This window comes from Siniperca chuatsi, linkage group LG13 (genome assembly GCF_020085105.1).
Source record: "Siniperca chuatsi isolate FFG_IHB_CAS linkage group LG13, ASM2008510v1, whole genome shotgun sequence".
NCBI classification, from domain to species: domain Eukaryota; kingdom Metazoa; phylum Chordata; class Actinopteri; order Centrarchiformes; family Sinipercidae; genus Siniperca; species Siniperca chuatsi.
The window spans coordinates 19,703,308-19,730,287 of record NC_058054.1 but is presented as its reverse complement, the minus strand read 5'-3'; the positions used below and the strand labels follow the sequence as shown (position 1 = coordinate 19,730,287).

At 42.9% G+C, this 26,980-nt stretch overlaps 3 protein-coding genes and 1 non-coding gene across 5 annotated transcripts; 3 read left to right on the top strand and 1 right to left on the bottom strand.

Moving 5' to 3' along the window:
- Positions 1 to 5,332: 5,332 nt before the first annotated feature.
- Positions 5,333 to 5,404, top strand: trnap-ugg. Its single transcript has one exon. It is a non-coding gene; the product is annotated as a tRNA-Pro (tRNA).
- An 808-nt stretch (positions 5,405 to 6,212) lies between these two features.
- Positions 6,213 to 16,499, top strand: LOC122887287 (transcription factor Sox-14). 2 transcript variants are annotated; one of them, XM_044220357.1, is made up of 2 exons: positions 6,213 to 6,227; positions 13,450 to 16,499. In XM_044220357.1, the coding sequence occupies exon 2, from the start codon at positions 13,467 to 13,469 to the stop codon at positions 14,163 to 14,165; it is 699 nt and encodes a 232-aa protein (XP_044076292.1). In that variant the 5' UTR covers positions 6,213 to 6,227; positions 13,450 to 13,466; the 3' UTR covers positions 14,166 to 16,499. The 2 variants fall into 2 exon arrangements, with proteins under 2 accessions (XP_044076292.1, XP_044076291.1); XM_044220356.1 differs by lacking the exon at positions 6,213 to 6,227 and adding an exon at positions 7,179 to 7,436.
- cldn18 (claudin 18) lies at positions 16,470 to 19,733 on the top strand. Its single transcript, XM_044220354.1, has 5 exons — positions 16,470 to 16,747; positions 18,326 to 18,490; positions 18,678 to 18,831; positions 18,926 to 19,039; positions 19,285 to 19,733. The coding sequence occupies exons 1-5, from the start codon at positions 16,528 to 16,530 to the stop codon at positions 19,379 to 19,381; spliced, it is 750 nt and encodes a 249-aa protein (XP_044076289.1). The 5' UTR covers positions 16,470 to 16,527; the 3' UTR covers positions 19,382 to 19,733.
- Positions 19,734 to 20,353: 620 nt separating this feature from the next.
- On the bottom strand, positions 20,354 to 26,788 carry selenof (selenoprotein F). The gene is made up of 5 exons (XM_044220358.1): positions 26,639 to 26,788; positions 25,251 to 25,418; positions 22,357 to 22,420; positions 21,786 to 21,835; positions 20,354 to 21,586 (listed from the first exon to the last, which is right to left on the bottom strand). The coding sequence occupies exons 1-5, from the start codon at positions 26,774 to 26,776 to the stop codon at positions 21,455 to 21,457; spliced, it is 552 nt and encodes a 183-aa protein (XP_044076293.1). The 5' UTR covers positions 26,777 to 26,788; the 3' UTR covers positions 20,354 to 21,454.
- Between the last annotated feature and the right edge of the window lie 192 nt (positions 26,789 to 26,980).

Below are 26,980 nucleotides of genomic sequence, written 5' to 3'. Positions count from 1 at the left end.
GTACTCTATTGAATACAATAAATAAATAACAGAATATTACATATTCCCGTAAAAGTAAATCCATTAAGTATATAAATTATACTAAAAGACAAAAAATGACAAAATAATCTCACCACAAGGTTCATTCTGTATCTTCTCTGGAGCTTTTGATGGATTTTTAGATGTTGAAATGTCCATTCATCTGAGCTCAACATCTGAAAATCCATCAAAAGCTCCAGAATGAATGGAATTTTATTGCCATATCTTTTTATGGTATTTTCATATTGGTTATATTTCAATTAGTTTACTCTCCCATAGCTCAATTCTCACTCCACAACCTATTAAGTGCATCATCATGAGAGAAAGCAAGCAACTTAATTAACTAACTGGCTATAGGCACTGGCAGGCACTCAATATGCCCATTTATCGGACTTTCTGTAGCTATTACTGCTGTCAGCGTTACCAAACAATCATAGTTAAACCCCTTCCAGATTGTGCAGAAGGTATATTTGTTGTATATGTTGTAGAACTATCTGAATTACAGTGCAATGCCACTTACAAATGTCTTATTTTAAGTGACTCACTGAGCCAGTCTGGGGCATTCCTGATGTTCCTGTTTAAGCAAAATGACTTACTTATCAGTACACAGTTGGCAGGATAACTAAGACATTTCGAGTTGTCACAGCAGGAAAAGCACAGGTGTAAATAATAAAATTAATGATGGCAAACTTCCATTTATCTGCTTCAGTGTCAAGATCCTGATATTGTGCAAACTGGTTCACTGTCACACTGTCATGGACACTCGAAGAGAACCGACCCATCGTTAATGTTATTAGTCACACCTGTGCATTTCCTACTATGACAAGTCAAAATGACTGCTGTGAAAAAGGCCTATTAACTTTAATTGTCTGCCTTAATGTGCTGGACTAAGGGACTCTCTTGGTACCTAATTACCATGCGAATGAAATGATTCTACCTAAAAACATGATGCTCATCTTTGTGGCATAATTATATGTCAATTGTACGGACATTTTAATGATTACAGTTCTGCAATTAACATTGCAGTCTTAAAATAAAAACATATATTTCAGTAATAACCCAGAGCGCTCCCCTCCACCCATTCCAATGATAGCTACAGCAGCATGAGTAACAATGAGTCTATTGGAGCAACACATCTCAGACCAAAGTTTGGTTCATACAGTCTTGATGTTACTAGCTTGTTCATATGATGCTGTCACACAATATGTGATAAATAGTGTAGTTCCATAAAATGTTTTATTTTTTAAATAAATTATTTCTGCAGTAGAGTATAACTGTACATGCAATGATGCAGAAAAATGTTGCTTAGGTGCTCTTCCATTAATTTATCAGACATTTGAACTTGCATTAGTGGTAGCTGGCCAAAAGAGAGGCCAAGGCTCCCCCTTGACTGGGGAGAGTAATATTTTTCACCTCTTATTTTAAAATCTTTTTATAAAATTGACATCCATCCATCCATCCATCTTCTTCCGCTTATCCGGGGCCGGGTCGCGGGGGCAGCAGTCTAAGCAGAGACTCCCAGACTTCCTTCGCCCCAGACACTTCCTCCAGCTCCTCCGGGGGGATCCCGAGGCGTTCCCAGGCCAGCCGAGAGACATAGTCCCTCCAGCGTGTCCTGGGTCTTCCCCGGGGCCGCCTCCCGGTGGGACATGCCCAGAACACCTCCCGAGGGAGGCGTCCAGGAGGCATCCGGATCAGATGCCCTAGCCACCTCAGCTGGCTCCTCTCGACGTGGAGGAGCAGCGGCTCTACTCCGAGCTCCCCCCGTGTGACTGAGCTCCTCACCCTATCTCTAAGGGAGCGCCCAGCCACTCGGCGGAGGAAGCCCATTTCGGCCGCTTGTATCCGCGATCTTGTCCTTTCGGTCACTACCCAAAGCTCATGACCATAGGTGAGGGCAGGAGCGTAGATTGACCGGTAAATCGAGAGCTTTGTCTTTCGACTCAGCTCCTTCTTTACCACAACGGTCCGATACAGCGCCCGCATCACTGCAGACGCTGCACCGATCCGCCTGTCAATCTCACGCTCCATCCGTCCCTCACTCGTGAACAAGACCCCGAGATACTTAAACTCCTCCACTTGGGGCAAGGACTCCCCACCCACGCCAAGAGAGCAAACCACCTTTTTCCGGTCAAGAACCATGGCCTCAGATTTGGAAGAGCTGATTCTCATCCCAGCTGCTTCACACTCGGCTGCAAACCGTCCCAGTGCATGCTGCAGGTCCTGGTTTGAAGAAGCCATCAGAACGGCATCATCTGCAAACAGCAGAGATGAGATCCTGTGGTTCCCAAACCGGACACCCTCCGGCCCCTGACTGCGCCTAGAAATTCTGTCCATATAAATTATGAACAGAACCGGTGACAAAGGGCAGCCCTGGAGGAGTCCAACATGCACCGGGAACAGGTCTGACTTACTGCCGGCAATGCGAACACAGCTCCTGCTCCGGTTATACAGGGACCGGACAGCCCTTAGCAAAGGGCCCCGGACCCCATACTCCCAGAGCACTCCCCACAAAGCGCCCGGGGCACACGGTCGAATGCCTTCTCCAGATCCACAAAGCACATGTGGACTGGTTGGGCAAACTCCCATGAACCCTCGAGCACCCGATGGAGAGTATAGAGCTGGTCCAGTGTTCCACGACCGGGACGAAAACCACTCTGCTCCTCCTGAATCCGAGGTTCAACTATCGGACGAATTCTCCTCTCCAGTACCCTGGAATAGACCTTACCGGGGAGGCTGAGAAGTGTGATCCCTCTGTGATTGGAACACACCCTCCGGTCCCCTTCTTCTTATACAGAGGGACCACCACCCCGGTCTGCCAGTCCAGAGGCACTGTCCCAGACCGCCACGCGATGTTGCAGAGACGTGTCAGCCAAGACAGTCCCACAACATCCAGAGACTTAAGATACTCAGGACGGATCTCATCCACCCCCGAAGCCTTGCCACCAAGGAGCTTGCCAACAACCTCAGTGACTTCGGCCAGGGTGATGGATGAGTCCGCCTCCGGTCCCCAGCCTCCGCTTCCTCTTCGGAAGACGTGACAGCGGGATTGAGGAGATCCTCAAAGTATTCCTTCCACCGTCCGACAACATCCCCAGTCGAGGTCAACAGCTCTCCACCCGCACCGTACAAGGTGTTGGTGAAGCACTGCTTCCCCCCTCCTGAGCCGTCGGACGGTTTGCCAGAATTTCTTTGAGGCCGACCGATAGTCCTCCTCCATGGCCTCTCGAACCTCTCCCAGTCCTGAGTTTTTGCCTCTGTGACCGCACGGGCTGCAGCACGCTTAGCCTGCCGGTACCTGTCAGCTGCCTCGGGAGTCCCACGAGCCAACAAGGCCCGATAGGACTCCTTCTTCAGCCTGGCGGCATCCCTTACTTCCGGCGCCCACCACCGTGTTCGGGGATTGCCGCGCGACAGGCACCAGAAACCTTGCGACCACAGCTACGAGCCGCCGCATCGACAATGGAGGTGGAAAACATGGTCCACTCGGACTCAATGTCCCCAACCTCCCGGGATCTGGGAGAAGCTCTCCCGGAGGTGTGAGTTGTAGACCCTGCTGACAGAGGGCTCCGCCAGACATTCCCAGCAGACCCTCACGATACGCTTGGGCCTGCCAAGTCTGTCCGGCTTCCTCCCCGCCAGCGGATCCAACTCACCACCAGGTGGTGATCGGTTGACAGCTCCGCCCCTCTCTTCACCCGAGTGTCCAAGACACGCGGCGGAGGTCAGATGATACGACAACAAAGTCGATCATCGACCTCCGCCTAGGGTGTCCTGGTGCCACGTGCACTGATGGACACCCTTGTGCTTGAACATGGTGTTAGTTATGGACAAACTGTAACTAGCACAGAAGTCCAACAACTGAACACCGCTCGGGTTCAGATCAGGGGCCGTTCCTTCCGATTACCCCTCTCCAGGTGTCACTGTCGCTTGCCCACGTGGGCGTTGAAGTCCCCCAGTAGAACAACGGAGTCCCCGGGTGGTGCACTATCTAGTACCCCTCCCAGGGACTCCAAGAAGGCCTGTTACTCTGCACTGCTGTTCGGCCCGTAGGCCGCCACAACAGTGAGAGACCTGTCCCCCACCCGAAGGCGGAGGGACGCGACCCTCTCGTCCACCGAGGTAAACTCCAACACGTGACGGCTGAGCTGTGGGGCTATGAGCAGGCCCACACCAGCCCGCCGCCTCTCCCCGCCGGCAACGCCAGAGAAATGGAGCGTCCAGCCCCTCTCGAGGAGACGGGTTCCAGAGCCCAGGCTGTGCGTGGAGGCGAGGCCGACTATATCTAGCCGGTAACGCTCAACCTCCCGCACAAGCTCAGGCTCCTTCCCCCAGCGAAGTGACATTCCATGTCCCTAGAGCCAGTTTCTGTGTCCGGAGATCTGGTCGCCGCCCCTGCCTTCGACTGCCGCCCAGATCTCTCTGCACCGGCCCCTCACGGATCCTCCTGCGGGTGGTGGGTCCACGGGAGGACGGCCCCACGCCGCTCCTTCGGGCTGTGCCCGGCCGGGCCCCGTGGGGAAAGGCCCGGCCACCAGGCGCTGCCGTCGGGCACCCACCCCAGGCCTGGCTCCAGGGTGGGGCCCGGTAGCGCGCCAATCCGGGCGACGTAACTGGCCTTGATTTTAAATAATCCATAAGGGTCTTCTGAACCGCTCTTGGTCTGACCCGTCACCCTGGACCTGTTTGCCATGGGTGACCCTACCAGGGGCATACAGCCCCAGGCAACATAGCTCCCAGGGTCATTCGGGTACTCAAACCCCTCCACCACGTTAAGGTGGCGGTTCAAGGAGGGGTAAAATTGACATTTTAGGGCTAAATAGAGATAACAATGCATTAGTGACTAGCGAAGTGTGTTAGTAAGTACTCATTTAGCTGTTATATATGAGGACAATGAATTAGTAGCTAACACACAGTTGTGTTAGCTACTAATTTAAACATGCTACGTTATTTAAAATAAATAACCGATCTGACAGCTGATGTACAAGGATAAAAAGCAAAACATAGGTGGGCCTGTTTACTTCAGCTGAACTAGATAATGTTTCTAGGGCTCTAAGGGCTATTTGCCATTTTAAGCTAATTTGAAAGCTGTCAGGACCTTTCTTGCCGTGCAGTCAGCTAATGGTAGCTCACTGGTCACAGTCAGGTTGGTTGGCTAGCTAGCTATAACTGTTAGCTAACGTTAGCACTGTTCTTCCTGTCTAACGTTTTGAAGTCCTGTACAGTTTTAATGACAAAGTTTCAAAGCTTTGTAGATATTGACATGGTGACATGTACAATTATATAAAGCGTGTTTCTTCGGTTATATACATGTGGCTCGTTGGTCTAGGGGTATGATTCTCGCTTTGGGTGCGAGAGGTCCCGGGTTCAAATCCCGGACGAGCCCTTGTTTTGCCACAAACCACATTGTTTCTACTACAGTACGTAATAATTTCTGTCACTCTTGCCGTATGTCTACCTTTGTTTTGTTTAAAAAAAATAGACATAACGCTAACAGAAGTGACCGCTCAACTGTGCATGGTCTATGAAGCAGTTATACTGATCTCTTGTGGACTTTGGCAGTACTACAATTATGGGTTTCTGTTGATTGTTTCTTTATAAATATATAATTATATATTTTTATATTAGCTGTATGTGTTATTTTCTGCATTAGGTGCCTTTTCACCTACACCAAACAGATAATTTAGTCTCATAAATTCAAATTTGCTTTAGTACATGGCCCACATTTTCATACAACAGAGATATTGTGTCAGTTAAAAATAGTTTCCTCCTTAGACTGTATATACAGTCTATGGTTTACCCAAATACAAGATGTTACAAGTTTAGATACAGGATGGAGAAAGGAAAGTAGTGCATGTACAGAGACTCTGAGGCTTCTTTCATTTCCTCTTTCTCTAGACTCCACATCACCTGTGTAAGGGGAAACTTATCATCTGATTTCCAAGAGCTAAAAACATGCTTACAAATGAACACAGTCATGTGTTCTGGGTCGAAATCACCTGCCTATACTTATTTTGTGCACAGTCTCCCTTCAGTGGTGCAGCAGGAGCATCAGACTACTTAAAGATATGCTCACTTAATGCCTTTCTTTCTTCACCCAGTTGGGGCTTGTCTGAGCTTGCTGTTGTGACAGTATCTCTGCTCCCCTCCCTCCAGTCTGGCTCAGGACAGCCACCGCTCTGCTTAACACGAGTCCAGGAGATATCTCGGTAAATACCAGTCTCTTTCCCTTTCTGTTACAGCAAGCATATCATCGCCACAGGAGCTACACTATTTCCATTATTTTCATAAGCCTCTTAGTGGCACCATGCTCTGTCATTTGTAGAGTGACTTCATACTATGAAGTGTGTGAGTTTTTGTATATTTTATTGCCTCTTTCTTTTCTTTAAAAAAAAGTTTCAACAAGTTCAATACAAAGTTTACAAAAACAAAAATACAACATAAATACTTCAATACAAGTCATACATGAATATTAAACATAATACAAAGTGTTAAAAGTGTTAGCTAATATGAAGGGCCAAGCAATAAAGTGCACAAAGAGATAAGATATTAAAAGTCCGGTATGTTCCAGGGAAGTAAAAGTCTTTTATCTATAGTTCTCCTCCTCCGGAGGTCCTTTCCTGTACCCGCCCTATTAATATGGCAAAGGGTTTCTGTTGAATGAGAATGAAAGTTGCTGATACTTCCCAGTTTTTTTTAAATGGAGCTACACTATTTCCATTATTTTCATAAGCCTCTTAGTGGCACCATGGTCTGTCATTTGTAGAGTGACTTCACACTATGAAGTGTGTGTGTTTTTGTATATTTTAGTGCCTCTTTCCTGTGTACCCGCCCTATTAATATGGGGTTTCTGTTGAATGAGAATGAAAGTTGCTGATAATTCCCAGTTTTTTTAAATGGATACTGTACTCCCAGACAAAGGACCATACCAGCATTTTTGCACGTCTTTTTATGCCTTGTGTTGCTTCCACTTTCTTAGCAGCCGCATGTTTCCTGTCATTTAATAAGCTACGTTTTAAAATCAACTGGAAGAAACTTGCTGACAGAAACTGATAACATGAATGTGAATAGACAACATATTCTGCTTTTATTTAATTTTTTATCAGATTTACATTGACATTATCATTATGGGCTAATGCAGTTGATTTAAAAAGTCCCAAATGCAGTTCTGCACAACAATAACATAACACACATGCTGAGTGAGGCCATGTTATGGTATACCGGGGCTGGGCCCAAAAGCACAACCAGGACAGCGAGTGTGCAGTAGTAGGTTCCGTTTATTTAGAAGAACACACAATGAGGAACCAGGAGTGTGGGGGTGAGGCTGGAAGCTGGTGGACTGGAGGCAGACAGCAGACCGCCACGAGACTGAGGAGAGCAGGCAGGCCGAGGCAGGAATGCAGTCTGAGACAAGGCAGGTGAGAGCTGTCGAAGAGTTATACCATTGATGTAAACGGACAATCTGACGAAGACTGGTGAGAAGAGCCGGGTAGATATACTGTCAGGTGTGATTGTGGATGGAGAACAGATGAGCAGCAGTAGATGGTTGGTAGGCAGGTGTGTCAGTTGCTGATTGGCAGTACCTCGGAGGCCACGCCCCATAGCATACACACACACACACACACACACACACACAAGGGAGACTAACAGGGGACAGACAGGAACACTAGGAATGGTACATCCGTACCATGACAGGCCAAGCCTGAAATGTCCATGTGTGTGTGTGCAAGTGGACTGTTCCTAATGGATTTTTATAAAAAAGAAAAATGGATGGTCCTTTATGTGAATGAAATGGACTTGCTATTGGCTTGTTTCACATTAGAGGACTTCAAGAGATCAAATATAAAGGCACAGGTAGAGCCCTTCCTTTGTTTTACAACAATAACATAACACACAATGGTTTGGAAAATCAATTTTAGTGAATATCCCCTAAACATGCAAAAACACTACTACAGTCCTTTAAGCATGAGAAGAAAAAGAAATGAGGTGGAGAAGAAAAGATAGACATAAAGAAGAGAAAAGGATGATTGTCATATTATTGTTTTTAATGGAACTTGGTTAAACTTAGTTTAAGTTACTATTCCTGGCATTAACAGTCCTCTTTCTTTTAACTGTAGCAGAGAAGTATGTGTGTCCGTATTTAAACATTTACAGGTACCTCCGTACAAAATGGTATACTCAAAGGTTTGCGTTATCACTAAGTACTTTATTAATGGTTAATAAAACATTTAGTAATGCATTGTAGATCAGTAATAATATACAATAATGCATAAATGAAAATACATATTAGTTTCAGGTTGTTAGCCCATGTTTAAATAAAACTTACCTCAGAGGATAAAAAAACATGTATTAATGACCAACTGCAGGCCAGACACGATTGATTATCAATCCAATAACTTTTTATTAAATAGTTATGTAGTTTAAAAGGCAAAGCAAGCAGAGAATATACACCAAACAAATTGATTCCTCACTTTAATTACTCTAATCTTAAGTCATCCTCTTTATACCTGAAGGTACTATTGGATTTTTCTCAGTGTCTCACTGAATCACAGCAAATCAATTCTCTCCAGTGATCAGGCCAAGAGCTGAGTTTCTCTGCTTCCTAATTATCGGCAGGTTACCTCAGGTAGCCTCTTTTAACTAGATCATTGATCCAGCTATCTATTTAAAAGTGGCTCATTCTTTTCTGAGCTTCACTCGTGTCCGTCAGAACATTACAGATTCTGAGTCAGATCATTTTAGTGTATTACACAGTCAGTCCAAAGATAGTCTGCCGTAGTACAGTGTAGAATGCTTGTAATGTGTAGAAAAAACACAACTGGAAGTAACATGGTCATGTATATAGATCATATTCAAACCAAATGTCATGAATTCAGAGATGAAATATAGTTTCCAATGTGTAAAATGCACTGGAGCCATAATCAGAAAAAAAAAACTTCTAGCCCCTGGTTCAGTTTCCTCCTCCCTCCCTCCATCACCACACCATCATCACCCGCTTAACCAGTCTGTCATTTAAAGTAAGCAGCCGCCTGCTTAGCCGGCACCTTTCACTTTTCAAGCAGCACTTAATTTACTGCAGGACATTTTAAATCTCCTGCCTCTGTGGCACAGAGTCGCTGACAAATGCCTGGTTGCAAATGTATCTCATTGACTGCTGACTCGGTTGTATTACAAACTGGCTGATAGGGGCTGCCACAGTAATGTGGCCATCAGGTTTATCCTCAGATGTTGGAGGAAGTGTATTAATTTAGTTTAGATGGGGCCTTATGAAAGTGTCCTGGCAGGCAGAGACGAGCAGATCTCTCTCCCTCTCTCTCTCAACCTCATGGGGATTGAAGCTATCTGCCACAGAGCTAAAGCATATTCCACCATCAATGTGTCAGGGGGAAAGCTATTAAAACCGCTTTACTTTTCCTAAGTATCATGAGAATAAGCACAAGATTTAGTGAAATCCCCCCCCTCAGAGCACTGAAAATCTTGGGGATTTTCCCCCGGAAATGTTTCCTAATGGACTGCTCAGAAGTGTCAGAAACTCTTGTTAGACTTGAATGTAGTTTTTGGATTTCAGTGTATTTATTTGGAGCTGAAATGACAAAATTTGAAGTATGGGTGCATCTGAACTTTCCACATCATCAGATGGAAACCCTTTCAGTAGTTCACTAGTATGCAGTAGTAGAATTCCAGTGCACACTCAGTGTAGGAGTAAAAGTGTGTATTCATACTGAGAACATTTTAAAATCTTGCTGAGGTTTACCGTGATGTGCAGCAAAGCCCAACAAACTGATCTGGTGAACCAAACAGGATTTAGACCTGAGCAGCGGGCCACATTTCCACACAAGGACCTCGGCCTTCATTTCATCAAGTCTGTCTCTTCAGACTTGCACCAAGATCTTATCTGTCAGTTAGGAGAGTCTGGAAACTTAAATTTGGGTGTCAATAATTCATTCATTTTTCCCACTCCTGTGCTCTCTGATTACTGTGGATATTATAAAGAAGAGGGATGGCTCTGGCTACAATCAAAATGTAGGAAATCTGATTCAACCAACATTTGGATTTATTTTAATCAATTTTTCCTCATCTAATTTTTTAAAATCCAAGTAAGAGATGTAAGGCAAATACTTTTTAATGTAAATCAATCTGTTAATTTTTTTTCCCAAATAAACTATTCATTGTTTGGTCTATAAAATGGAGAAAAATGACCATCACAATTTCCTAAAACTCAAGGTGACATCTTCATATTGCTTTGTTTAACAAATCCCAAGATGTCCAGTTTACTCTCACATAAAACAAAGAAAAGCAGCAAATCCTTACGACGGAGAAGTCGTAAGAAGTGTAAAAAAATTACCACCAAGCCATCATCAAAATAAGTTAATTTTCTCTTGATGGACTAATCATTTCAGCTGGAGGCCATCCTCTCCTTCTACGCTTGTAACAGCCAATGTGAAGCAGAGCCTTTTGTTCAGCTCTTTTTCAACAATGGAAGATGATATGCTTATATAATCTATCCAGAATGTAATCTACTCTAAGTGAGTTTTAATATTGGACACTCCTGAGGAGCTGCCATTAAACCCAATATAACCTAAGTCAGATAATGCAGCAGCATCAGTGAACAATACAGCTGTCAAACACTTCAGCCATTCAGAGAAAGAAAAGCCTTTTCACAGGATTCGTGATCAGCTCCGTCAATAACTATTCAGTTAATCAATACAGGAAATTAGTCGGAAACATCAGCATTTCTTTCTCCAGCATGGAGTTGACTTGATAGATTATTTTCTTGTCAGACGTTGGCACACTGCCCAGGCCCGAGCGCCCGGCCTGCCTCTCTGTGTCGTCTTTCATTTCCTTTTCACCCCCAGGTCTTTCTGTACCTGTCAATTTCTTTCTACAGTGTGACGCCTTAATCCACCTGAGTGCATGGAGGACAGTTTTGACATAAGAAGAAAAGATAGACTCCTAAGGAGAGGACCAGTATCTTTAGAGCCCAAGGGATAACCGGATTACGACAGCCATTTTGTGCTGCTGGCAGTTTTTCTTATTCTCCCCCCACCCCCGCCCCCCACCCCATCTCTCCAGAGTTGAAATGCTGCCCTTTCTTAGAAGTCACACACCAAACACTGACTAGTACACAAAAACGCATCTTCTCTATGTTTTCCCCCAACTGAAACAGCTGAAAGCTGTGAGCAGAATAAAAATAAATCTTGACAAATGATTGTAACAGTTTGCAAGAAACAGATTTCTCCGTACTGGCCCTCACCTCTCATGTTGTTGTTCTCAGACAGTTTTTCTTCTCACCGTCGAAAACTCTCTAAAACATGGTTCCTCTGTGGAAGTAATCATCGCCTCTGTGTGGCGGTGGTTGCCTCCTGTGTGCGAGGCCTGAACCTACAGCACAGTAGATAACAGCACAGCCATGAGGAGACAGATCAACTGTCTGACCCCTGCTGCCAATCACTTTATCCCTCCAGCCCGTCTGCTCCAAGGAAACCCAGGGAAAAAAAACACTCTCTGAAAACGTCTTATCATCTCCACCACTGGTGCGGTGTGCACCACTGGATCTTTTATGTCCATTTATTTTGCCTTTGAAGAGGCCCGCAGTGCCTTTGATTGTGGGAGGTAAATGAAATAAAGGCCTCCTCCTCGCTGGCACCCTGATATCTAAGTTTATCGCCGCTATCAAAACCTAAACCCAGAGCTTCAACTAAACGCCACAGGTCTGTCTACGGAGAAACACATCATGCTTCTGTCATGGTAATAATCCTTTTTGCAGAAGCCATTTTGGGTGCCTTTGAGACGGCCTGGAAGCTTCCACTTAGACACCCAGAAAGATGGTATTGTATTTGTCCTTGTAAAATGAGCTTCCTGAGTATATACTCCATACAGTAATCCCCTGTTGTTACCTATATATATACATATATATTTACCCTGAGTAGCTGTGTACACACACAGTATAGTGTATATAATTTATAGTTAAGTTGTTGCTCAGACATTTCTCCATCAATGTCATTTCAATAACAGACGAGATGGCTAAAGCACATATTTGATCAGATAAGGTATAGTAATTATGAAAACTGTAACAACCAATGGAGTCACCCAGGGGCAGTGAATTATGGCTGTGATTAATTTTGATTTTGTGGAGTATGGAGGAGGGAGATATATAAGAAACCTGCATGGCATCATGGGAAAGAATTTAAATGAGTTTTGAGGACAAGTTTTAAAATGTAAGAGTAAAAATTGGGAGTGATTTTGCAACAAAAGATGGAAGCAAGATTGCAGTAGCGTCTCTACCCACTGACCTAAGGCCTATTTTATTTAATTTTGTTTCATGCAGGGCCATGTGCAGGGTCGTGTTCTCTGTATTTTGGTGACAGTTTTTAGCCTGATTCCACTACTTTTCGACCCATTTTCCACCAGGATCCAGTATTTCTAGCCCAGAATTTTATTCTTGGTAGCTCGGAGACGGCTTTTACACTTAGACATTTAGACTTTCATTTCGGGAAATAAACCAGTAACACTTTGTTTGTCGGTTCTGTAATTTCCTAATAATTTCCGTGGACATTTCCTGGAAAGAACTATGTAACCTGGTACTAATTGTGAAACAGTTATTTTAGTGTTATTGTTTTTCAGAGGATTTTCCTTGAAAGAATTGCTCCGCTACAATAAAACAAGTAACAAAATTTAGAGACTTTCTTTTTGGGGGTGTGAGGGGTGTTTGGGGGCCATTGACTCATGACCTTAGCTTCTCTAAAATTCTGGTTACACCCCTGGTTTAATGAGATGGCTTCACATGACTAAAGTATAAAGCAACTTCCTCTGAGATCTTCTGAAATAGACTTGTGAAGTTCATTATTGATCAAATGAGCCATATGGGTCATTATAGGACAAGGAGGAGCTGCAGTGCAAAATAACGTTCATATTTTACTTCCATAGTGAGTACAAAACCTTCTAATTTCTAGTTTTCTGCTTGTGTTATGGAGCAGATGACTTCTGCAGAGGAAGAAGGAGGGAGCCCCTGAGAAATGTTGTACAGTCACTTTTTGTGAAGGGATTACAGTGCTCTCTCTCATTCCCATTGGCTTGGCCTGCCGTGACAGTGGTGTGGTGATGAGTGGTTGACATGCCCAGCATCATCCATAACAAGCTTCCAACTTGTGTCCTGTGTGACTCCCATTCATGCGCCCAGGCTTTGCGCTTTATCCGTTCCACTTTGTACAAATGCTTCAGTCAATTTAGAATTACGGTTTCTAGTATTTTCTTACCAAAGAGACAGATTCAGTTAAGAAATAATTTCTCTATCTTTGAGACTTCTTCACCACTTTTCCTTTTACGCATGAGAGGAGCATGAGCTTCTTGGAGAGGTGACTTAATTTAAAGTAGGACCGGTGTGTGTATTATTAATTGATGTTTCAGTTTCTGATATGGCAAAACCTTTAGATCACATCAAAAGACCCATGAATGCTTTCATGGTGTGGTCCAGAGGCCAGAGGAGAAAAATGGCCCAGGAAAACCCAAAGATGCACAACTCTGAAATCAGCAAGAGACTCGGCGCGGAGTGGAAGCTGCTCTCTGACTCCGAGAAACGTCCGTACATCGACGAGGCCAAGAGGCTGCGGGCTCAGCACATGAAGGAGCACCCGGACTACAAGTACAGACCCCGGCGCAAACCCAAGAGTCTCCTGAAGAGGGACCGTTTCGTTTTCCCGTTGCCGTCTTTACTCGGGGACGCAGCGGAGCACTTGAAGGGATTTTCCATGGACTCCTTTCTTGTCCCCGGGGATAAAGCCAGAGCTCTCCTCGCTCCCGCCTCCTCCTCCTCCTCTTCGTCCTTCTCGCTGCTGGAGCCGGTGGCGCAGTTCAGCACCGGAGCCGTCCAGCGGATGGCGGAGATACCGCACACTCTGGCCGCCGGCGCTCTGCCCTTCAGCGCGCACACGTTTGGATACCAGACTGGAGGGATTGCGGGTCTGGCTTGCCCCGGACAGCACACCCACACCCACCCGACGCCCTCCAGCCCGGGATACGTGGTGCCGTGTAGCTGTAGCGCCTGGTCTGCTGCCAGTTTACAGCCTCAGGTAGCCTATATTCTCTTCCCTGGAGGGGTGACCAAGAACGGCATGGACGCGTACACTTCACCCAGCTCCAGCGTGTGACAGACTGGATACACTTAAAGACGTAACGGGAAAAGTTTGCGCACAGGACCTCCCCATGTAATATGAACTGGGCACAGCAACACTGAGCGTTACAGGCAGGTGTTTCCGCAGATATTAAATAGCCTACATTTCAAAATGCCATAAATTGCTGTTTACCTAGCCTACTGCTGAGCACTAAAAACACACCACAAGTCCCCATATTACTAGTTATTCCATGTAAATGCAAAGTAAAGATTTGGGGCACAATGTGAGGATGCAATTTTGTTACTCTGTTGACAAAAACATGAATTCAAAACAGTTATAAAAATAAAATGCAAGAGGCCCCCCGCATAACTTTTCTAAATAATTGATCAAAATCAACAGACTACTTTGTCCACACCAGGCCCAAAAAACTCATCAAGTCTAATTTTTCACTTTTGATTCATACATTCTTACATTTGTCCCCCAGTATGTCTGTCGCAGTATATAGGCCTGTTTCTTATTTTGAAGTGGAAATAATAAATGTTTCTATAAAGCATTGTCTTATAATTGGAGTTTTCTTTTCTTTGGAGACTGTTGTTTTCAAAAACGGCTAATTGTATAAATAATGGCTAAACATTTTATATAAGCAGCTCAGTTGTGGATAATAAGTCGCTTTTCAGTGAGTAATGTTGGTGTGAAGTTGAATCATTTTATTGATATTATGGTTTGTATTTGGCATTAATCACATCACTACACGTTTTCTTGAAATCATTTTTTTATGTCTACTGATTATCAATGTGTTATTTCTAAATGTTTTTTGTTAGATGTCATTTTATGTCAGACATCAGTTGTAATAATAACTGGGGGAAGTTTTCTATCAAAGCAGTATGTTTTCATGTTCCTGACTACCTGCTTATTTAAACTAGCTGACTTTTAACCTCCCGATAAGGTGCACAACAAAGACTTACACAAAAGACAAACAGATATTAGTATTATACAAAAAAAAAAACAGAAGTCCATTGAACTGACAAACATAACAAAATTACATTTTCTAGTCCTATCATGTTTGGCTCTACTGTATGAGTTTTGTTGTGTGTGTGTGTCTGTGAGAGGGAGTGAGAGCGAGCCAGACTAATGATAAGAGAAGAATAGAAACTTCTCTCCTCCCCAGTTGTTGACAAAGTGATAAGGTGAAAAAATTGAATCATGGAAAGCGTACGAGGAACTGTTTGTTTCAAAGTTAGTAAGAGGGAATGAGTCCCCTCACTAGAACCAGTTTCAGTCTCAGTGTTTATCAAACTTAAAATGGGAACGGCCACTGATGCTATATCAGTATATTTGGGACATGGACAGAGGGCATTTGGGGGGTATTTTTGCTTTTATTAGATAGTACACAGCAGAAATGCAACAAATGTCTTGAGCTGAATCGGGGACATTGTAATAACATGGTCAGCATCTTTGACCCTTTGGCCACCGAGACACTCCAGGGATTTCACTTAACACCCTGGGCAGCCCGGGGAGAAGAGAAAATTCTTAGGATGAAGTGCCGGGTTTAACGTCCCCATGTTGTTGAGATTTCATCTTGCTGAAGTGTCCTTGAGCAAAACACCAAATCTTCGTCAATGCAAAGGCCAAGGGATGCAGCTCTGTAGCTGAGCTTGACCTCTGGCCTCCATGTGGATGAGAAAAGGTTTTTTTTACATTACTGGCTTGTCATACCTCATTATAAAGTAACACCTCGGCCTGATATGAACTTTTACATTCTGTCCAGGATCATATAATTGAGAATCTCCACTTGTCAAGTGTGTTATTTTTTCCAGTGTTTGTCTTACTTGCTTTTCGGCTAGTTCATTACGTTGTGACACACTCATTTCTGCCTCATCTCTGGGTATTTGTTTGTCTTTCTGCAGAGCTGCATCATTTTTTAGTTTGTGAGGGTGTTGGCATGGCAAGTCACTGCTTAATTTACTCACTGACCAGCTGCTGGCGATTTACCGAAAGCCCTATGGAGTCAGTGATTCAGTTCCACGTATTTACATTTAAACAGTTAGTCCTCATTTAGGTGCCAGGTGCGCCTATCACCACTGTGTCCACACCTCTCAACACAAGGTAGCCCAACCCTGTATCACCCACTGGGTGAAACCCAACCGCCTCCACCCAACGCCACCATCACTACAAAGTGCCTCTTAGCCCATTTTCATTCTCTGCCTGCACACCACACACCTGCTCACCATTGGCACCTTTACTTACACTCATTTACATATGCAGCTATACTTCAAGTATTAGACTCTTTATCGATTTAAACTGGGCACAAACCATCCACACACACACACACACACACACACACACATACACTGTGCCTCCCAGGTATATTTCCTAACTTCTGAAGGAGGAAACAACAATGGCGCCTTCAGTTCTGCAGAATGGTGGATTCATTTTGGGCTTGATCGGAGCAGCAGCCCTCATCGCAGCTACTGCCATGAACAAATGGAGTGTCAAAGACAGGCAGGGGGATGTGGTGACGTCTGTTTACACCTACAAGGGTCTGTGGCAGGACTGTGAGACCGCTTCCTCGGGATTCACAGAGTGTCGCCCGCTCTATGGCATCCTGGGCTTCTCAGGTAGGACAAAACTCTCTTGTGTTTTAATTTGCAGAGCTTAGTTCATTGCCGTTCTAATAATTAAACATGGCCAAACTGTATCCAGAATTAGTCACCTTTACTGTCATGGCCGCAGCCTCATGAGTTTTTCTTTTGAGGAAATTAAAACTGTCTGGGCAATTTCATGTCTACTCTTAAAAGAGATATTGTTAGATGTTTGCTGAGCTTTCTCTGACCACAGGAACAATGATGCAGCGAGTAGCAAAGTTTAAGTTGTAACTAAACACGATTGTCCAGGTTAGGAGGAAGTTCTCTCACTACTTGTCAAGATCCAAGAGGGTCTAACTAGTTCTTCTCAAAAGACAAGGCAGGAGGTTTTTACGGTGCAGGGATGAGTCTCGTTCGGTTGTGTTTGCGTGGGGTCCATGATGACATGTGTAAGCGACATAGAAGGTCAACTCTTCCCTCTCTGCGTCTCTTTCACGCCACATACTTGTAAAATCTCATGTAAAACAGAAAGGATGATTAGATGAGAGGCCAGTGCTTGTTAGTTTCACCTCTTGAAACCTGCCAGAACTATTTTAATATAGTAGTAGTAGTATAGTAGTATTTTAATATAATCTTAAAATGGAGAACAAGAATACTTCAAAACAAACCATGATGGTTTCCTGTGTTTAAAAGTATCTTATAGCTCAAATTAAGTTGTGGAACAAATAAATATGACATATTGTCATGTAGTGTAGAAATATGTATATTTTTTATTTTAAAGCCAATTTAAGGAGAAATGTTGATGGTAAAATGAAACTGCTGCCAAAATCTGTCAGGACTTTTCTCGCTTAGGCGTTGAAGGGATAAATCAGATTATTTCACGAAGGGAAGCTGTACCTGGGAGGCACAGTGTGTGTGTGTGTGTGTGTGATGGTTTGTGCCCAGTTTAAATTTGGAGGGTCTCTAAATAATATTATAAAGAGTACGGCCTAGAACTGCTCTATAGGAAAAGTGCAATGAGATAACTTCTGTTATAAATTTGGCGCTATATAAATAAAATTGAATTGAATCGAATTTAAATTAAAACGCTTCTTCTTGGAATAACCTTTGTGTAAATTATTATTATTTTTTAAACAGATGATGTTTTAAAATCATTTTTACTCTCAGTTCCCGTCGTCCTCGTGCAAATTCTTGTTCCGGTGTCGAACCCACTCCTTATCAGTATTTGCATTAGCACCAGTGCATTCTGGTCACTTTAATGGACAGCCAGGCCGACACTTGGTCAACACAGTTATCAGAAACAGAACAAACAACACGCAAAGGGCAGGTTCCTACGCACACCTACTGTGGGAGAATACAGGTCACATAATATGATTAAATCCATCTGTTAACATCTTTGGAAGATCAAGAGGATTTAAGTCTTGCAATATGAGGTCAAAAGGCTAAATATAAGTCTTACGCATGATTTATGTCACTTGTGATGCAGATTATAATGCAATCTAGGCTGAATGGAGCCTTTTGGTAGAGTAAGACACAATGAACTAATCGGTAATTTTAGAAATATCAGACTCAATATAATGTGTCTCAGTTAATGTGTTTTCTGTCCACTAGGTTCCTTCCAGGCTGTGCGAGCCCTGATGATAGTGGGCATGGTGCTGAGTGTCCTCGGGGCGGTGATATCAGTTTTCTCCCTGACCTGCATCACAATGATCAGCATGGAAGACACCACCAAGGCCAAGATGAGCCTCACCGCTGGCATCATGTTCATCACCGCTGGTATGGTTGGAAATAACCAAAGTATGAGTACATCTAACAGGAAGCTCATTTGTGAGAAACCCAGCACAGATATCACCAATGTGAAGCTTTTGTCCATCAACTTTGACCTCTCTGATTCTAACAGTTTCTCTATGAAGTAAATAAATCACTGAGTTCCTGTCTATGTCGCTCTATACCCTTCTCTCAGGTGTGTGTGGCATTGCAGGAGCTTCTATCTACGCCAGTCAGATTGTGGCCAGTTTTAGGATGTCCACCTACAACTACGGAGGAAACATGATGCAGGGAGGGATGGGTGGAGGGTTCGGAGGAGGAATGGGAGGAGGAATGGGAGGAATGCCCACGTAGGAAATAACGTTTATTATTTTGCTTGCATTTTTCACATGCTGGACCTATACTACGTCTTGTTTGGCTGAACTGTGTCATTTGTCTTTACAGATACACATTTGGCCCTGCACTGTTTGTAGCCTGGATCGGAGGGGGGGTCCTGCTTATTGGTGGCATCCTGAAATCACTGGCTTTCAAGGAAATGGTGAAAGATGAAAAACCACAGTGAGTCCCCTCACATATTTCTAGGGACAGCAAATGATGAGAAAGGACCTGAACATCTTGAATAAATGAAGACCCACATTTTAACTGACTTTCTGCTCATCTACTAATGTCTGTGGATTTGTTTTTCTTTTTTACTTGTATCAATCTCCTACTATTTAAATATAAGACTTTTCATGTGCTTTGACAGAAGATACCCCATCACTATAGAATTACCTTTACTCCATGTGTTGCCTCTTGCTTTTCAGTTACCCAGGGGTTGTTTACAAACCTCAGTCCCGCACCAAAACCGACCTGGGTGATCACCATTCAGAGGGCGGCAAGAAAGACCAGAATTATGTGTAACGTCAACTACAGCTGAAGCACCGACATGATTTGTGTTTGTTAAGGCGTGTGCTTTTGGCTTTTCACATGCAGCATGCTTTTTTTTCAGTTGCCTCATATACACATTCAATACTACATCTTTACTATCTGATAATGGAAGTCAATAATGTCTCACATCCTAACAGCAGTCCAACAGCTGTAATAAGAAAGCAAAATATTTAGTTTTCATATGCACATCTCAGTGGTTACTAGATATTTATAAATGCTCAGATGCTGTATGTAATTAATTTTTTTTAACTTGAGTTCTGTTGAATCATTTTATTTTATGTTAACACTGATTTGTGAAATATGCAATAAATGCAGTAAATGACAATATATGCATACCTGATTATTGATATGTGAAACTCATGTAATACTCATGTACTAATCAACTCAGTAATCTGCAATCAGATGGTTTTTGGTTCCTCTTCCCTTTCAGAGAATACCTGATAAGGAAATGAAGGGCCAAATCTACTGTACAGAGATAACTGTAATAAAGTATGGAAATGTTAAAAGGGGTGAGCATAATTAAATATATTTTCCATTTAAAAAGGGAACACAGTTAAAGAAAACAGGGTAAAAAAAGATTTTTAGTCACAAAAAATAGATACTGGCATAATATATAAGTTCTAGAGAAATATTTTAAGGCTCGTTTTGGCAATAAATGTTGCAATTTAAGGCTACATTACAAGTTTGAACAACCCACATACTAAGCGTGTTTTGTAACTCCTTTTGTCTACCTGCAGGCAGGGTGCCCACTTGCCGCAGCACTGAGCCGCAACGTTTCAAACCACTAGATGTCAGCAAATTCATCTCTTTGGTTTTAAATCAGTCTGAGGTGACTCACCTACAGAGCAAAGCAATCATCTGTACTAGAATAACAAAGATGATTGTGTTATCATACACTTGTATTTTCCATTTGACAAAAAAAAAAGAAAAGCTTTTGACAGAAAATCCATCAGAGACTTTGTTTATTGTTGCATATTTAAATGGTCACCTCACTCGCTCAAAAACAAGCATCCAAAACGAATCCAGTTTCTCTTCGAAGCAGAAGATGCCGATAGACACAAATATACATCAGACCTCACATCCCAACACTGGTTTACTGTGAGGTCTTCACTAATGTGTGTTCAGCAAAGACACCTGCATTTGGAGAGCAACTAGGATTCATTCTTACTAGAAATCCCATCAGTCACAATGTTGAGCATTATAAAAAAAAAACAATTATACATGAATATCGTACAGACAGAGGGGGAATGGAATATCCCACAGGTAGACAAAGAAACAGGTCATGATATACAGTATCGTTTTTCCAAACCTAATGGGACCCACTTTGAGCCATGATTAATCTGTCATGTTGATCATTATTTTGGATGTGCTGCCCGTCTGGGCTCTGTGATTATGTCTTTTCAGACTCACATAAGTTATTTGGTCAAATCCAGAAAGGATGATTTTCAGATACAAAAACAGTCATATAGAGCATTGATTTAACAACCATCTATCAAGGCCGAGTTGTGTACAAATTGGTAAATAACTAAAAGGGTTGGTTCACCCAAATTACAAAAAAAACATTTTCTCACTTGCCCCTAGTAGTCTCTAGCCATGCAGACAGTTTTGGTTTAATTTGCTCAAGTTTTAGAAGATCTGTCTCTTGAGATTTCTGCCGCAGTGTGTTTTTGTTTGTGGTGCTCAAAAAAATTGATTTACAGCTACAAATCTGTCCAGAAATAGTGTCTCTGTTGCTCAGTATTCATTGGGACTATTTCTTCAGTAGAAAGTAGTTCCAATGAATAGTGTGTTAGCTGGTTAATCTACAGTAACCAGGACACAGTTTCTGGAAAGACAAGCTGCTGTTGAATATTTTAAATGTCTTCAGTGCTGTGAGCACCACAAAAAAATTTACCTGAAGGTGGACAAAGAAATCGCAGAGACAGATTTGTCTCAACCTTGTTGGCACATAAAACATCTGCATCGCTACATACCACTGGAGGGATTGTAATTTGGGTGAACTGACCCTTCAACTAAAGACTAAAAACAAAACAAAAAAAGTTGTGTCTATATCCGGTCTAATTTCTCACTCAGGAACTCCTCCACGCTGTCTGTGTTCCACTTGAGGATGCTGAGCTCTTCAGCGATGTTCCCGTTATCGTCCAAAAGCTTTAATACAGGATCCGAGCCTCTCACGTACTGCAGTGTGGGAGGGGGTGAGTGGGACAGAAAAAGAGGAGGGGCGTTAGGAAGGCAGGTTTGCCCTCAATACAAATGAAACATATTCAGAGAAATGTCATCAACATAATCTGATTTATCTTTGAAATCCCCCCCCCCAATTATGAGATTGTATCAGTCATCATGCTGGTACATCGTCAACACAATTCATCACCCCTACCTTGATCTGAAGACCCTTGAACATCTTCGGCTTTTCACTCCTGACAAAAGCTGAGGAGATAAAACACCGGTGAGACAAATGTCGGGTATTGAATCAGTCAATTAGCCTTTCTATTTTAGTACTGAGGTCTGTAATTAGTGACAACTGCAAAACCTCTTGAGAAAGCAGCGTTAACAGCAGCGCAGACAATTGAGAAGATGAAGCTGAAGTAAACAAATGACAGCCATATGGCACAGAGAGAGCTCCAGACGTCTACCCCCATACTGAAGCGAGCTGCAGTAACTCCATCAGCGTAACCTGACACCGAATTAACCAAATGTTACACTGAGCAGAGATGGGAGGTTGACTCCCAAGACACAGAGGATAATAAACTTCAAAAGCTTGTTTGAAAATTGGCCCTCAGGCATTTTAGACCACCTACTGGGAAAAGTGACTTCATAAGGATATATTTCACACACATCCCCATTGATTAAGACACAGAATCACACAAAGCAAAAGCTCAGTTTCAGGGAAGAGCCGTTACTGTATTTCAAAACAAGATTATAAATATCCGAATATAACTAGAACTCACCTTGGACTTGAGGGAACCTCCCCAGTTTTCATCCACACACCTCGAGGATGGCCCCGGCATAGAGCTGTGTGCAGAGAAACACAATGTAAGGTAGTCCATGAGGAGCAGCCCCCCACCCCACCCCACACACATCAATGCCGCACACAGAGACAGAATGGGCTGCGGCCCTGCTTGTGGTAGGACGCCTGGCCTGGAGGAGTAATTTGATTCAGGCAGACTGATTCATAAACGTGTCCAGGCAACTCCTTGGGGGTCATTAAACTGTGAGCCTGTGCATATGGAGCAGCGCTGATGGATGGCAGTTTGTGCAGGGCTCACTTATAATCAAACCTCCAGCACCAATATACAATAAGGAAATTGGAGTGTCACAGCAGTATTTCAAGATCATGCTCTGCTCACCGTTTCAGGGAGGAGAGAGGTATATGCCTGGTTGGCTGGTTAACACAGCAAATTAAATTCCGCATGCAAAGCTAAGATGTTCTCTCCTTTTCCTCTGTCCTTCTGTAAACAATCCAGCACTGCTGAAATTTTCATTTTACCACACTGATCAGAGACAAGTCACGACTCTGCTGAGAACAGGAAACTAGGAAACAAATGATACATGAACATTTCGAAATGCTCCTAATTAGCTAATTACCCAGTTTATCAGTGATTTCAAAAAACCAAAAGCAAGCATGAAACGTGTTACTTTCTCAATAACTCCATCCAAGTATTCTCTTTATCTTATTTTTAAGTACTTGACAACCTTGCAGGCAGAGGGCAATTATGTTCACTACAGCCTAATGAATTTAAAGAAAACATGGTAATATTTATAAATGATGTAGTAGTATAGATAAAAGAATTTGCCAAACACATAGCACTAAAGGTTAACAAGAAGAAAAAAAAAACGTCCTGATGAAACATAATCAACAGGTTTTGCAATTTTAAGTTTGACTCTGATATGTGATATTTATGACCACAATGAAGACTTTAAATGCCAAAAGATGCTGGTTTAAGGTATTTTCTTAAATGTGGATTATTCCGAATCATTCCACCCTAGCTCTTCAAAAAGACCACATAATTATTCTGTAAGCCCCCTAACTTGCAAAACAACATTTTTGGTGTTAGTCAAGATTCAAGGATAATGCTGGCGGTATTATATATTTTTAACATGAAACATGAAAACACCTAAACTAACAATGCATTAGTCTGTCTCTCAATACTTTCTGACTTCCCCAGACTGTGTGTGGCCCACTGGTTCCTACTGAAGCAAACATGCTCAAACAGAAGAGAATAGTGCATTCGTTGGGGACTTTTTTCAGCTGCGGAGTTGTGTTAATTGGTATTACAGCAGCAGAATGGTGGGATTTAATCAAAATAAACTACAGTGCCCATGTTCATCACAATGAAGGAGCATGTCACCCAGTGCAGCGAGGTGGCTCACTGATGTGTTTTAATATTTTCTGGACAACAGTAGAGCTCTATGGCAGAGAAGAATAAGATATATCAGGCTTTGGTTACACAGGCAAAAACTTGTAAGTAGGATCAGTTCATTGTTACTTTTGGTCTTTTCATGGGATTTATTGACAATAAGAAAATATAGATCATCACCAAACTTATCCTCAAAGGCTTGAAATGAAGGCTTCTCATGTTTTTGTCATCAACTGTTCACTGCACTGGCTCTCAGGAAGGTTTTCCTGCTCTACTGAGACATACTGTATAGTGGCACCCAGGGGAGCTGAGGTGCTGCTATGCGAGGGGTGCTCTGCAGAGAAGCACACATCTGAAAATGAGTAACCGAAATGCCCTCCATGCTCAGTGAATCTTACTAATCGACTAGGCTGCACAATAAGCCATTTCTCAGAGGGTTTAATGATGCGGCACTGATGTCAATTGCAAGACTGAAAGAATTCTTAAGGCAGATAATTGTTGCTGTCTGAGGAGAAAATGTGCTTAGTGACACTGTCGTTTCTACTGGTACCCTCTGACTGCAGCTGGAGACAGCAATTGCTCTTCTAAGTGACATTTTCACTCATATCGTGAGGAGGAAGAGGAGTAATCTTTCCTCTAAGTGTCTGTCTGAAAAAGAGTTATCATCAAGAGGTGTAATGAGGTGTGCGCTACCCTTTTCCAAGGTGCTGTTGCTAGGATACTACACATACTCTGGGGGCTTTGCTTAATCAAAGAAAAATTACATTGTTTTTCCACCATCACTTGACTCTGTGTTTATCTGTCAGAGCCCAGCAGGGACTCCTTTTGAATTTGCTGTAATCACCGGAGCAATGAGCACACTACACCTCCTCAGTGGTGACACTTCGACCCCATGGGGAGTGTCAAGCTGGGGTTAAGGAGCCTCGACTTGAAACATCAGAAAGAAAGATTGAGACAGACAGCTAGTGATACAGTTTGTGTGTGGCAGCTCAGATCTGATGCACAGCTGTAAACAGTGTCAACAGACCCAGTGACAGGAAGGCTAATACTAGACTGTTTTTAGTAGCAGTTCAAAATGCTGGGGGAGCTGATCCTGTCAGTAAATGTGACACATTCTGACATGGAGGTCCGCTGAGTGCTACTACTATCCACTGAGGAGCCTGTCTTCTGTGAAGCTGAGTAAATGACTGAAGACAGCTGACAGATCAACTCAAGACCCCACAATTAATAAACATTGCAAATCAGTTGTGCATTATCACATTTGTCAAGTCTCATTCATGCTGCACAAAATAACACTAAGTGCCTTTCATTTTATCATTTTACTGCATGCACTTTTGTTAACCTTGCTTGTGGATACACTTCCTCTATTCTTACATCTCCTTTAATAAGGTCTCTGTAACAAGCTCCTGTGCTCGCTGTGACTGAATGTACACAGGCAATTACTTCCTGTTTGCCAGTTCCATGAGCTCTGTTGTTCCCTTTACCTTGCGTGCTTCCATCTGGGCCTCCTGCTGGCAGCACTGCCAGCAGTCGGGCTGGAGCTTGGTGAGGCTGAACTCCCCGAGCAGGTCACAGGAGCTGCACAGCAGGTTGCTGGAGAAGCCAAGCTCCCTGCACGCCTCAGACGACAGCTCGGCGCTGTACGCCGACAGCTGGAGAGAGGAAGGAGGAGATAAGAGATACAGAGAGGAAAAAAATAAAAGGCTAAGTTTTTATAAAGTGCTTACTTCTCACATGCAGAAGTGTGAGGATAAAAAAAGCATTATGTTACTGATAAAAAACCCTGAAATTAGGAATGGAGATTGTGGATGAGTGTGTGTTTTAAAAGTGCAATAAAATCCTAAAACAAACATGGATGAGAACTATGCGATGTGACTTGTAAGTAGTGCCGTGAATAAATCCAAATTACAATGACAAGTTTAGTGTATTGTACAACCAACATATCAATAAGTCTTTATCAACCTAAAGGACAGTAGTGCTAAAACTACAATATCATCATCATCATCATCTATAATCCACAAAATCTGTGTTCAATTAATCAAAGATCTAATAACATGCCTGTCACAATTTGCTCAAGCCCTCAGTGACAACTTAAAAGTATTCAAGTAGTGTGACCAACAAACATAAGAACAAACTAAAAAGACTAAAATCATACAATACAAAAATTTGACTCAATTAGCCATTGCTGATTGACTGACTTATTAAAGAACAAACGTTAAACTGTTGTAAAAAAATGTCCTGGTGTCCTAGTGAATAACACAAGACTCAGCCGCTGTTGCTAGCTCCTTTGTTTTGTCAGCTTTTCCTCGACACACAGCTCATAAAAGACTGTTTTCGCTTTCAGGATTCAGGAAACCAGTGTTCTCTCAGATTTGATTACCCCATAAAAAGCACCCTATTTATCCGTGTGGAAAAAATTTAAACGCCGTGTATTACGCACTCTCTCCTTGTTAATACGGCTCTCCTATAACTTTAGCTGGATAATCTTTTCACTAGTTGCTTGCGTTTAGGACTCATTTTACTGAGCAGGGAACAGCTTCTGACGGGGATAAGTACATTTAGAACACCGGAAGTATTGGTTTACCGTTGTCTTTGTCTTTCAAAACACACATTTCGACATACCAATCGGTTTATAAATAGTCAAAATAAGTTAGCTAAGAAATAAACACTGAGGAGGCTTCACTTTCCCATCAGGGCTCATTGGTTTTGAGGATAAGCCACGTCATTTTGAAGCTCCGGGCACAGCAGGATTCGGCTCACAAAACTGAGCACAACGTTAGACAGCTGACAGCTTCGCCAACCATTTGTACAAATTATAACGCACTTCTGAAAAGCGGGGACAATTGCTCATTTTCAGTGTTAATAAACTCACCGTTTGTAAAAGCGAGAGAAGCCACAGGAGATACACCTCTCCCGACATTTTAGAGCCTGCTTTGTTAGCGGAAACTACTCTGAGGACCCCTTTATTTACAGAAGGGCTGCCCCGTCGCGCCTGACCATTAACCTTCATAACTGATCATTTCTCTTTTCAAAAATGTTCAACGTTTGCCGACATAACATCGTTCATATAGGCTATATCAACAGTTCTACAGATATGTTAGGTGTTATGAAGAATTTTATTTTATTTTATTTTATGTTTCTTGAGTATTGGCATATTCCAAGACTCATAATTTCTTCCTCGCGTTCACCGTTATGATGGTTCAAAAAGAACTGC